This window comes from Notolabrus celidotus, chromosome 5 (assembly GCF_009762535.1).
Source record: "Notolabrus celidotus isolate fNotCel1 chromosome 5, fNotCel1.pri, whole genome shotgun sequence".
In the NCBI taxonomy this organism is placed as follows: Eukaryota; Metazoa; Chordata; class Actinopteri; order Labriformes; family Labridae; genus Notolabrus; species Notolabrus celidotus.
Genome location: NC_048276.1, coordinates 27,098,819 through 27,111,607, shown reverse-complemented (window position 1 = coordinate 27,111,607; position 12,789 = coordinate 27,098,819). Strand labels below are relative to the sequence as shown.

Genomic DNA, 12,789 nt, shown 5'->3' with positions numbered 1-12,789 from the left:
TGCATGCTCAACCATCATCAACAGGACCATACACACTCTTCTCTGCATTTACTGATCTACAAACTATTGAACATATGAAGATGTGTTTCATACAAAAGTATGAACTGCTAATGTTGACAGGGTCCATTAATACAAACATTGCTGTACAACAATAGTAGTGGATCAAACTTACACAGGGTACTGTAGAGACTTAAAGTAAACTCTCTCAGGTGTAACATCCAATTTCATTCCAGGACACGTCATTTGTATATGAAATGACATATTTTCAAATGAAGCATCTCTCTTTCCTCCTCCCCCTCCTCCTAGTGATGCTTCATGCTGTCCCTTATTGCACGTCAGTTTTCAGACTGCAAACCTTGGGTCAGAAATGTGACAGGATGTTTGGTGATTCATATATCTATTCAGGTGATAATTGATGAAAGAGTCAGCACATTGGTCAATCATGTTTTATTTATAAAGTGCCAGTACTGAGCAACAACATCAGGTTGAGCCTGTATTCTTTATTAAGAGACCTTAAGAGATTGCTGCCGATCATAGAAGAAGAAAACATAAAGAAAACTGGATGCAAACTGTTTATAAAGATGGATGACACGCTTTCACCCCTGACCAGTGTTCAAAAGTGAAACCAAAATACCCTCCACAACACTCCACAAGCAGCAGCCTCTGGTTTTAAAATATTAAGCCTGTGTGGAAGTGTTATAAACTGCAGTTCATCGAGCGTCCGCTTGAGGCTGGCATCAGAAACACCGGAAACCACATACACATGCATTCAAAAAAGACAATCATTGCAGCATTAATACACATGTTTACAGCCTGGTTAAAAAAAACTGTTTAGGTCTGAGTAGCTAGTTTCTCCGTTGGCACACATTGTACGTGGGTGAAATTTTTCATAACTCTGTATTTTTAAGATTATAAACCTAAGAGTTTTGCCCATAAAAGGGCATGATTGACAGGCAGCCACCCTGTAGCTGTTAGCGAAAAGGCTTGAGGCCCGCCTCTTTTTCTCACACTAGACTAGCGGACAAAGTTAGGTTGTTTTCAGCATTTCCAATATGGCACCTGCCGACGATTGGCTTCAAAACAGAGCTTCAGGAACAGATGGGTGACATCATGAAGACTACCTCCATTTTTTATAGTCTGTGGCTGATACTGTATTTTCCAGAGTCTGTGCATTACGGTTTGACTCTTCAAGGGGGAGTATGGACTCACCGCCTCCTCTGCTAACTAGATCACACATTAAACGTACCTTAAGAGTCCCAACATTAATGTACCATGAGCAGACACAAGGCTGCTTTTATCAAGTAACAGTGATAAAAGCAACAACAAAAGATAGCAAACACATACAGCTGGTAATGCTGGTGAAATATTAGCAATAACAGGTTGATATTAGCAGTAACAGCTCGAAGCGGCAGTTTAACTCAGACTTATCAGACTAATAACACAGCCTGGATCAGTTTATCTGTTTGTGTCTGTAAAGTGCCGTTTAGTCTTCATGGTATGGTATGAAGTGAAAACACAGCCTCCCTTACTTTCCTGAGTGACGTTAAATGGATGTACGACTGTAGGAATGAGTGTGTGCACACTTTGATCGACTCGATGATGCTGAAACACAGAAACGTGTTCAGATGTTTTCCCCTCATCTGAGCGACTCCCCTGTGAGGAGACCCCCAACATCTCCTCTGTTGTAGCAATTTCACAGCCCGTCTCGCTTTTGGCTCACCTCCCCAAACATTTAACAGCCAGCATCCATGTGTGCGCACACACACACAAACACACACACACACACACACACACACACACACACACACAGAGACTCATCTATCACACACCTCTTAATTACATCTGCCCGCAGCACATCCAGAATACTAAGTAGCTGTTGAGTAAAGACCGACTGCTCAGAAATTTCAGACTCTAGCTGGTCATTAAAATTCTGTCCTTTGATCCTTTGACTCTCCTCCTACTCCTCCTCCTCCTCTTCCTCCTCCCCCTCCTCCTCCTAAAGATGAAGAACATAAAAGCCACCAGTTTGACTTCAGCTCTGACTTCAAATAATCCCGCAGAGATTAAATCACTTATGAAATAACTTCAGTTGACAAAGTGTCAGAGTTGAAGCAGTTAATGAAGGCAGATATTATATGGAGCTTATTAAAATGCATATACTCACATGCATTTAACAATAACTGATTCCCAGGAGCAGCGTTGTTTAATGTAACAGAACCATGATGGACCGATTGACATAAACATACTCAGTTTGCTTAATGTATTAGAATCACGGCTGAAATTCATACATGGGATTCATGATGGTGTTTTTAAATCTCTAAATCCTTTTGAATTATCCATAAAGACGCTTGTGCCTCTAAATATCTTAGAAAGCATTTTTATACGGTCGAGGCACATGAGTCTGGTTGTGCTCAAGGTTTCTGCCTGTTAAAGAAAGTTTGTCCTTGCCATGGTGCCAGAGACTGCTGACCCTCCACAAGGTAGCACCAACAGACCGATCTGAAACTAACATCAGAACACAACAGAAAAACAAAATATGATTTATAGCGATTTAAAAGGCTAGAACCAGAATGCACATCACTTCCATAATCAACATGTTGATGTTGTTGTGGAGTCATAGGACATACAGTCTTAAATGTGCAGATACACAGGTGAGTCTGGGTGAGTCTATGAGAGTCAGTATGACTTAAAGTCAAAAAACTTAATTCAGCTGGTTTGCAGAATACCAGCCTTGGTGAATATGTCTCAGTGATTCCTGTGCTGCTGCAAATTAACCTGCTGCAGCTGAGGCTTTCATTTACATGTCGTCATCACCTCCGGAGTCATGTGACATCAGACAGAATGAGATAACTGATGATACAGTTTTTAAATGCTTGTTTTATATGAAATGTACATACTTTTTGTATATATTTGTACAAAAATGGATAAGGTGCCGCTGTTTTTTTGCGTTTTTTCCACTTCCTTAAGTAGAGACTGTTGGGTCTGTTTTAAAATGCTTCATACTTGCTTTCGTTCAAAGGCATTTTAACAAGAAACTGTAAAAACTATTGATATTAGTTATGTAGTAGCATTAGCAGCAGCTCTAAACTGGGAAATTGTACCTCGAAAAAAAAAGTGGGATCACTTTTCTCTTCCATACGGTCCTCCGCCATTGTTTTTGACAATTGTTTTGTTTTTGAAAACTGATTGGTCGGTGATCAAGAAGTGCCATTGATGAGTGCAGCGGTGTTCCGAAAGTTGAATTTTTTCAACTGAGAGCGCTGTGACGAAAATCAGCAGACTCAGGAGGCTCAGGGGGCGTTTCTGTGCTGAGGACGCTGAGCAATGGAAACACTGAATTACATTGGATTTGAATTGAAAATAGACTCTGCTTCTGCCAAAAAAAAGCAGCAGTGGACACGTACCTCATGACTCTCAAGGGGGTCCAGTAAGCAAGGGTCAAGTGATGCCTTTGAATACTACAGGTGATGCTCTCTGTTTCTGTTGAGTACAATTGATCACTCTTGCTGAATGTCCTCAAAAAATGGAGTTGAAAAGATAAAAAAATATAAATGCATGTTCAGTAAATAACATTTGATAAAAACAGATATTTTATGAAGGGGCTTATTAACAACGCAAACCCGTTTCTGATCAAGAATATCTTTGAAGCATGTATTGATGAAATATTAGCTCTAAATGAACTAAAGGAAGAGACATGTTGGTGTTTGGAAGTTGCTGCAGTAAAGCAAAGAGGTACCAACTGCAGGTCTAAGATTTGTATTCTGTTTTTGCATCCATCCTGTCTTTACAATGCTGTCCCTATTATTGAAAACATAATAGACATGTTGTCAGTATCTGAGAGCTTTAAGAGGTGAATAGTTTATTTCATGAATTCATCCTTGTGAAGACGGTGATCATTTTTAAACACATATTTTTAGATAATACTGAAAACACGCTTTATTGGCACCATTTGGAGCTGCAGGCTGCTCTTCACTGATACTGAAAAAGCCAGTTTGTCTTTGAAGTGAACGTGTAAAGAGTCCCTTGGTCGGAGCTGTGTGAATATCAACTCTCTGCTCTGCCAGCTTTTCAACACCTGAACCTCCCTCTGCTCTGTGTTCTCAGTACAAACAGTCTGCTCTGAGAGATATGACATTTAGTCTCAATCACAGCTAATGGATGCATTAACATAGTACCACGGTCCCACTCTCTACACACACACACACTCATAAGTACACTGACACACTGAGCTAATGATACATGTTCTTCTGTTGCCAGGAAACGGACTCGGGAGTTTACACCTGCGTGGCTTCCAGCTCCAGTGGAGAGACGAGTTGGAGTGGAGTGCTCACAGTTAAAGGTAAAGTGTGTCTGTGTGATTTAAAAACATGCAAATTACAGCTCTATGAAGCAGAAGCTCAGAGATGTACCTGTTCACAAATATACCTGAGCACAGCTGAAAATAGAAGTGCCCTAAAAAGAGAAATTACTACCACGCTTTTATCCCTGCACCTCTGTTAATTCTGTCTGAACGTGTCTGTGTGAGCCGTGAGATGATCAGTGAGAGATCTGAGTGTGGAGTAGATACTGAATGTTAACTCTTAATGTGTGAAATCCAGAACAGTCTGAGTCACAAGTCAAACTTTCTTCTGATAACTAAACTGCTCTGTTGAAAACAAGAGGCTTACCTGCTGTAGATCAAAGTTAGAGGCTGTTGAGGACGGCTGGATTCAAATACTGACTGTATATATAGATGGACGACACGCCTCCAATTCCTCCCATTGTTCAAAAATGAAACCAAAATAGCCTCCTAACACTCACTGATATGCTATTTTCTAGAGTCTGTGCATTCCAGTCAAATTCCACCAGATCTGTCTCTGATCTGTCACAGCACCAGATCTGATAGGTTTCTATTCTAGTCAATGTGTTAACTTCCACTGAATCTGCTCTGTTGCGTTCAGGCTGCGTCTCTGACCTCATACGCAAAACTTCTATTATTGCCGGCTGCCAGAGTACAATCTGCACAGAGCAGATCGAGCGGGACAGGAAGTCGGGCACCAAAAAAAAATTTAAACATCCGGTTTATTCGCCAGATCGTTTCTCACTTAACTATAACAACAAACCGTCATGGCTAGGCTTGGAGACAACAGGTCAGAGGTTTTCAGAAGCCTATAAAGACAACATGGATAAAGAGAGGAGGAGGATAATCCTTGATTCAGTGATTATCCTGGGAAAAACTCGGTCACATGACTCCAGCTGTCCGGTGGTCCTGCTCCATGCAGCATTCCGAAAACTGGGATGGGAGACGGATCGGACACGTATCTGGTGGAAGTCCCTTGTTAGAGTTCGACTCTTCAAGCCAGAGTATGGACTCCCTGCCTCCTCTGCTAACCAGATCACACATTTAACGTACCGATAAATCCCTCCGTTGTCTGCACAACAGATTCTTGAGTCTGTTTAAAGCAAACTGTTAGTGTTTACATTTGTAGACCTTGTAAACATTTCCCCACCAGTTTATGATTTTAATCTCAAAGTACAATCACTCCTTAGTACAACATTGTGCCCGGTCTGCCGACAGTGATCCCTTTAAGAAACACAGTCCTCTTCTTTCTCTGAGTCCTCAGCAGTGTCGTAGCAGAGCTCTGCTTTAATCACGCCCTGAACCTTCATCTTGTTCCTGTAACAGCATCATATCTGTGTCCCAGTGTGGGATTTCACTTTACAGCTTTGTGGAAGCACAAGAGGTCAACACACAGCAGAATTACACACACACACACACACAGTGTTGTTCGCTTACAGTAAACCCCCTCTTGCACTTATAACGCCTCTGTTACCACTGTTATATATCATCACACCTCTGAGACGTTACAGGGCTGTGAATATCGCACCCTGAACTCTTAATAAAGCAGGATAACCCCAGGGCCAGGCTTGTGATCCTAGCCTAGTGTGTTAAAACTCTTCCTTCTTCAGAAATCAAAGATGGCCAGCTGTAACCTTTAGAATAGTAAACTTCAAACAGAAAGGCGGTGTCCACTTCTTACCCTCAGTGTTTGGACCCTGGGCCGTCACCAGGCACACTGCAGAGCCTAAAAGTGCAGTAATGTGAAGCATGACGTCGAGAGGAGTGGGTACAGTATATGATGCAGCTCAAAGCATACAGTATCTGTTGAGTCACATGGAGCTTAGTGAGGCTGTACCTTTTTATGTCCTCACATCAGGCATGAGTGCGTCGGATATTTCAGCCGTAGAGATTTCATTAGTGGTGTTAAATGACAGAGTAATGACTTAACAAGCTGCTCTGATGACACCAGAGTTTGTTATTGGACCGTTAGCGTCTTAATGCTTAGTTAAGATCTAATAGCTGTGGTGGAAAAACTAAATAGTGATTAGATTCTGTTAGATGTGAGGCAGTTCGCCTGCAGCGACAATGATGCAAATGTTCAGTCAACATTAACAGGATTACACCGAGGACATTATGAAACAGTGCTGCTAAAGGGGAGATGTTACAGTTTGATGTAATGTGCCTCTCTTTCTCTCTTCTCCTCTTCCTTCTTTCTTTCTTTCTTTCTTTCTTTCTTTCTTTCTTTCTTTCTTTCTTTCTTTCTTTCTTTCTTTCTTTCTTTCCTTCTTCGCATCATCCAGACAGCGCAGACTCCTCAGCAGGTCAGACCACGGAGCCCTTCCAGCTGCCAGGCCCGCCACACAAACCCATCGTCACAGACGTGTCCAAAAACAGCGTCTCTCTGACCTGGCAACCCAACGCACACGAGGGAGGAGCAGCCGTCACGTCATACATCATCGAGGCCTTCAGGTGAGTGACGCCTCGACCACTTGAGTGAATTAAACGCCATGGAAAACACTTCTGATTTCAGAATCTTCGTGAATATTCGTCACAAGTGTCCATTGGGACTCAAGTCGAGCTGCTTGCATAACCAAATATGTCATGGGCTTATTATGAAGTATGACAAGCTCATACTGTAGTGAGCTCAATGAAATGATGAAATTGTGAAATCTTTTATCCAATAACTATGTCATCCTCTCTTTGACTGTTTAAGATAGGAATGTAGTTTCTCTGACGTCCCCCGTTTCTTAAGAGGTGTTTGAAGCTCAAATATTATGGTCATAATATTGGAAATCCTGGCTCCAGCTTTTGGCTCATCTATAAACTCAGGGAACAAGTGGAGTTCAGGCTTTTGCATTTCTGCACCAGCTTCATTTTTCACCACAGGTTACGTCCCGGTCGTCCTGTGATCACCTGGACTGGAAATTCAGTTTCATCTGGTTTATACCTTTCTTTCAGAGACAGTCTCTCCAATCTGTCCTCTTTAGTTACACATGTAGTCCGCTTCCTTGAGAAGGCTTTACTGACTATTACAAATCCGCAGAGAAGCAGAGATTGTTGTACAACATCTCCTGTTAGGATTACTTTTCCTCGTGTTTACATTTCAGGCGAGTAAAGTCTTTAGAAAATTTACATTTACAAATATTTCTCCTGCTCTAGCCAAGTTTTGAGTTCAGTCTGTGTAGGTTTATTGGAGGCAAAGCAATGGACTCATTTCATTTTAATGATTTCAGACACAGGCATTCAATCCAGCGTTGTTTCTAAAGCTTGGCACGAAGGCTTTAGCAACAGTTTCGCCAAAGCATCAAAGTAAAAATGATCAAATGTTGGAAAAATGTACAAAACTGAAAAACATCAGCCAGTAAAATTAGGAAATAACTGTTCATTGTGCCAAACTTTGAAAACGGTTGTATTTCTTGAACCTCCGGGCTGACGCAGACTCCCATGAATCCTGAAAGCACCTCAGAGAAACTTTCAGCTGAGATCTCTTCCACCTTGGATTAATTAGGGGTAAAAATCTGATTTAGCCGAGCAGGACGGGTGGCTCTGCAGACTGAAGGAGACCTCTGAAGGAAGATAGGCAGCGTTTAGGGGAAATGTGTCCTTCCAATCCAATAAGGACGAGAGCAGCGGCAGAGTTTAATCAGATCCAGACGTCCACTGTGGCCCTGAGCAGCCGCCGAGCGTTTCCGAGTAACGCAGACCGATTCTTTGTAAAGCAGCTGGAGGGGACCACTGGGATGTTTACAATAACACTTCCCTGCCTGAGGTGCTTAGGTGTGTTTGTGGGAGCACAGAGAAGAGCCTGTGTGTGTATGCAGTGTGTTGGAGTGTTTGTTTAATGTAAAAAGTGAGACTCTCTTTCTGTGGAGGAGCCTGTATTCATTTTCTCTGTTCTAGGGCCACAGCCTCATGTTTGTGTGTGAGTGTGTTTGTGAGTGTGTGAACTCCCTTTGAGCATCTTCTGCTCAACCTTGAATGTAGCGCCGGCACCGGGTGGCCTGCTCTCACACGCAGAGGAGGAGTTTTCATGATGCTCAGCACTGAAGCTGGTTCAACACAGTACCCTTGGGGAGAATCTAAAAGTGTCAAACAAATGGTCGGGGAGGCCTCTGTGACTGCAGCTCTGAAGAGGTGACGATCTGGGTTTTAGGGGTAATGCATCTGTGGGAGTGCCACAAGGCTGAAAACATGCCCTCGTTTCTGGATGGCAGCTGTGCCTCCTTACAAGCCTCATTACATTATTCATGGGCAGAGTAAACTGTCTCATTTGGAGATTTTCTGTTTTTCTCTGAGCTGGGTGACTGCACACATCTGCTATTGTTTACAAGATAAGAAATATTAGAGGAAGATAAAAATAGATACTGCTGTCACCTGGAGGTCTTCTCATGTATTGGTTAATTGTGGAGCTGCACATCAAATCTACTCCTGAATGTAGGGTGAAAGGTGTTCAGATATGTTGTCTGTTGTTTGTACTCATTGTAGTAAGCCTCTGTGCCCATGTGCTTAAAGGAGATGATACCTGACTTGAGTCTTCAGTTGATGCCTCATTAAACTACCTAACATCTCAGAGACAAAAACTCCACCTTCTTTTCTTTGACCTGTGATTTAAAATACATTTCTGTAAGAAAAAGGCTCCGCCTGACTTCAGACCCAGTTAATTGTTGGTCTTTGGGTTTTTGTTGCAACATTTTTCAACATTTCCTGAGCTGAATTGGTCATTTGAGACAAACTAAATGAAGCAATGATTCAGTTCATGCAGGATATAGAAGTCATACGCCCAAATTGTAATCAGCTCACAGCCTGCTGACTGAATCATTGTTTCTAATCACAAACCAATCACAGCCCACAACTTCCTCCTCTCTGCGACCACACCAGGGCTGCTCACACTCTGCGGCTGCTGCTGCTGCTGCTGGAAAAGCTCTGCCTCCACCACAGACCAGTCCTCTTTTCTAGCTTCACACTTATTTATGAGGTTTGCACTGCAGTGTGCTACCTGAAAATGCGAAGCCATTACTTTGTCTTTTCAGATGGCAACACGTGGTTAAACCCGTGACGAGACCTCTCCACTGAACAGATTCATCAGTTAAGGGGAAAGTAAAATCATACTCATGAGTTTCAGGCTTGTACCTGAAGTTAAAATGATCATTGAAATCCTGTATGAGGTCTCAATGTCACAACAAACACCAGCTGTGATGACCCGTTCAGAGCTGAGGGGATGTATGAGCACTGTTTCTGTATTTTCTAACCCAGGACTGATTTTATTATACTGGTTTACTGGTTGTTGACCTGTACGTTTGGTGGTGAAAACTGGTCAAATATACCAACCAATCATTTTTATTGATAGTTTTTTCTTGTACCCTCCATTTATTTCTATCCCCAGTGTGTGCTGCAGAGAGCAAGGACTAAAAGAAGAGGACTTTACCTCTGAGGATCCAATGTGGTTGGTAAATATCTTGAAATTAACATTAGTCTCCTCTGTCTTTCCACAGCCAATCAGCAGGCAGCACATGGCAGACAGTAGCCGACATGGTCAAGATAGAAACTCACACCATCACTGGACTCCTCCCCAACACCATCTACCTCTTCATCGTCCGAGCTGTCAACGCCTACGGCCTGAGCGACCCGAGCCCCATCTCTGAGCCCGTCAGAACGCAAGGTGAGTGCCATCCTTCAGTACACCAAATAAAACATGAATCACACCTGACCTTCTCAAAAATAAACGCCTCAGCACGCAGGGTGTGATAATGCTTCTGTAGCAGCACTCTGAGGAGAAGTGAAAATGTGTGTTTCCTTCTGTAGATGTGAGTCCCACAGGGCAGGGGGTGGACCACAGGCAGGTGCAGAGGGAGCTGGGAGAAGTGGCTGTCCAGCTTCAGGAGCCCGTCACGCTAACAACAGCGTCCATCCGAGTGTCCTGGACTGTGAGTGCATCTGGTTTATTTAAGATTATACAGCAGAGGGTTCAGTTAGAGTGAGGAAGCAGATCGTCTCTATATAGTATGATGATGTAATATATATAATCATACTCCATAAAATATATATCTATATTAGGCAGGGGCTGGATCTTAGGATGAGGTGTTGTGGTCTCAGATTGTTGTATGTTAGCAGTCATGAGTATGAGCATGTAAGAGCAGAAACAGAAGACAATAATTTTCAAGTTAATCACAGTGAAGCCTCTGTGGAACTATTAACTATTTACAGTGAAACTAAGACTTACCACAAACAGATAAACAGGTGCTGCCCAGGGGATGTTATAGATTGAGAGATGACTGTGTTGACTTTGCATTCATACCTAGCGGGGCTGCTTTCACTTCTCTTTAGATTTGAGCGCAAGATCCTGTCTCAGTGTGCTCATTGGACTGAAAAGGGCCTCTAAGCAGGAAGTCATTCACCACTTACCACTAGCTACATCAGAAATACAGAGAGGTTGACCATCGTTCCTATAGAGACAAAGACTGTTGTCAGCAAACAGTCAGTAGGTTCCAAGATTGTGAAATGAAGAGTTAATGTTTAATTCTGTGTCTGTTCCTCCCCTCTTTAATCTCGTCCCTTGTTTCCTCCAGGTGGACCGTCAGTCTCAGTTCGTGCAGGGTTATCGGCTCTTCTACCGGCCCAGCGGGGGAAACTGGCTACTCCAGGACATCAACTCTCCGTCTGAGCGCAGCACCGTCCTCACCAGCCTGCTCAAAGGGACACAGTACGAGATGAAGATACGTCCGTACTTTGATGAGTTCCAGGGAAAAGACAGCCGCACGTTACTCGTTCGAACCCCGGAGGAAGGTATGAGATCCGTTGACCTCTGAAAGTATCCTGAGAGATTCAGAGACGCCTCTTGAAATAAGTTCTCTCTCACACTGTTGGGCCTCTTCATTAGCCTGTCTGACACCATATGAATCTCAATAGCCTTATCTCATTTGGGGGTTAATTTTATGTCCTCACCAATTTAACATTCATTTATATTGATCCCCACTTTCATTAAATTCATCCTCCACACACACACGCACACACACAGATCTCTGCAGCCTGAGGTTCTCTGCAGTTTATATCAGTTGATTCAAACTCTAGATTAAAAACAAGGAGCAGACATTTATTTTTCTGCCAACGGCGCTTATAGACTCTGGATCGACCTGCCCGAGTAGCTCAGCTTGGAGAGAAATATTATTAACTTTTTAAAGCACTCCATAAATCCTCATTTCCCCTTCCGCTACAGCTCACTTTCATGTGCCTCCACCTGTGTTTAAAAAGTCCTCTGCCTTATGACCTGAAGTTTTTGCAGTTTGGATATTTTTCTGCTGATGAGATGACATAAATGATGTCTCTCTGTCATCCACAGTCCCTAGTGCTCCACCCCGGGGTGTCACAGTGGCAACAGTGAAGCAAAGCAACAGCTCCAGCATCAGCGTCTCCTGGGAGCCTCCACCCAGTGACATGCAGAACGGCATCATCCAGGAGTACCGGGTAAACACACCTCATGATGTCTGACACATCAGCGGAGTCACAGTGAAAGGAAGCAAAACACTGTGCGGTAAAGCAGCCAGAAATAACACAGAGAGAAAACACCGACTGAGCAGGGAAACGTCTCCCTGCTCATCAAATGTCAGTTGTACAAACCTCTCAGTTTGTTGCATGTTGTTTTATATGTGAGAAAGAATTTATTGAGGGTGACATAACCCGTCCTCTACCCTCTGTAAAACTAAACTTGCATTCAGTTTACAAAATGTTTAGAATAATCTGATTTATGAGATTAATTTATTTTAATTACCATAAATTAAAGGAGAGCAGAGGTTGTGGAAGGACAGCCTGAAAAGAGGCTGCAGTTAATATGTCCCTCATATTCTGTTTATTCAGTCTCCATGCAGAAATAAATCCTCCACTAAAAAATAAATCTCCAGGCTGTGTTTCTGAGACTTCAAACGTCATCCAGCACTTTGCTTTGTGGCCAAGTTCAGTGACTGCTGTACGTTCAGCATGGACTGAGCTTTGATGTGATTTGAACACATCAGATATTGCAGCCTATAGTTGACTATTTCATCAGTGAATGAAAATGTAAATTCTCTCTCAAACAAGGAGTCTGGACTGACAGTTTCTAAATGATCTCACCAGGGACTGAAATCAACTGAATAATGAATTCCTCTCTGCCTCTCCAACCAGGTCTGGTGTGTGGGCAGCGGCGGCGGAGACAACCAGACTCGATACTACATCAACAAGACAGTGGACGGGAACATGTTGTCCACAGTGTTCAAAGGCCTGATGCCCGGAGTGCTCTACCAGGTGGAGGTGGCAGCAGTCACCAGCGCTGGCATTGGGACCCGTAGTCAGCCGGTGTCCGTCCTCTTCAGTGAGTCAGAAGATACACAGACAGACTGTTGGACAAAATGCAAAAGTGCTCAGACAAAGACTTCACTCAAATATGTTTAAAGTTTGTTTGTAAAATATGTTTTATGGATACACTCATGGTCCCCAGA

The 12,789-nt window shown here is 43.0% G+C and overlaps 1 protein-coding gene across 4 annotated transcripts in view; it reads left to right on the top strand.

Annotated features, from left to right (window-relative positions):
• robo3 (roundabout, axon guidance receptor, homolog 3 (Drosophila)) overlaps positions 1–12,789 on the top strand; it is a 105,573-nt gene that overhangs the window by 79,692 nt on the left and 13,092 nt on the right. For all 4 annotated transcript variants that reach the window (XM_034683326.1, XM_034683324.1, XM_034683325.1 and 1 more), the window contains 7 exons: positions 4,258–4,339; positions 6,622–6,790; positions 9,814–9,980; positions 10,124–10,245; positions 10,888–11,104; positions 11,658–11,782; positions 12,476–12,662. In XM_034683326.1, the coding sequence (XP_034539217.1) occupies positions 4,258–4,339; positions 6,622–6,790; positions 9,814–9,980; positions 10,124–10,245; positions 10,888–11,104; positions 11,658–11,782; positions 12,476–12,662 (1,069 nt within the window). The remainder of the gene's footprint in view (positions 1–4,257; positions 4,340–6,621; positions 6,791–9,813; positions 9,981–10,123; positions 10,246–10,887; positions 11,105–11,657; positions 11,783–12,475; positions 12,663–12,789) is intronic.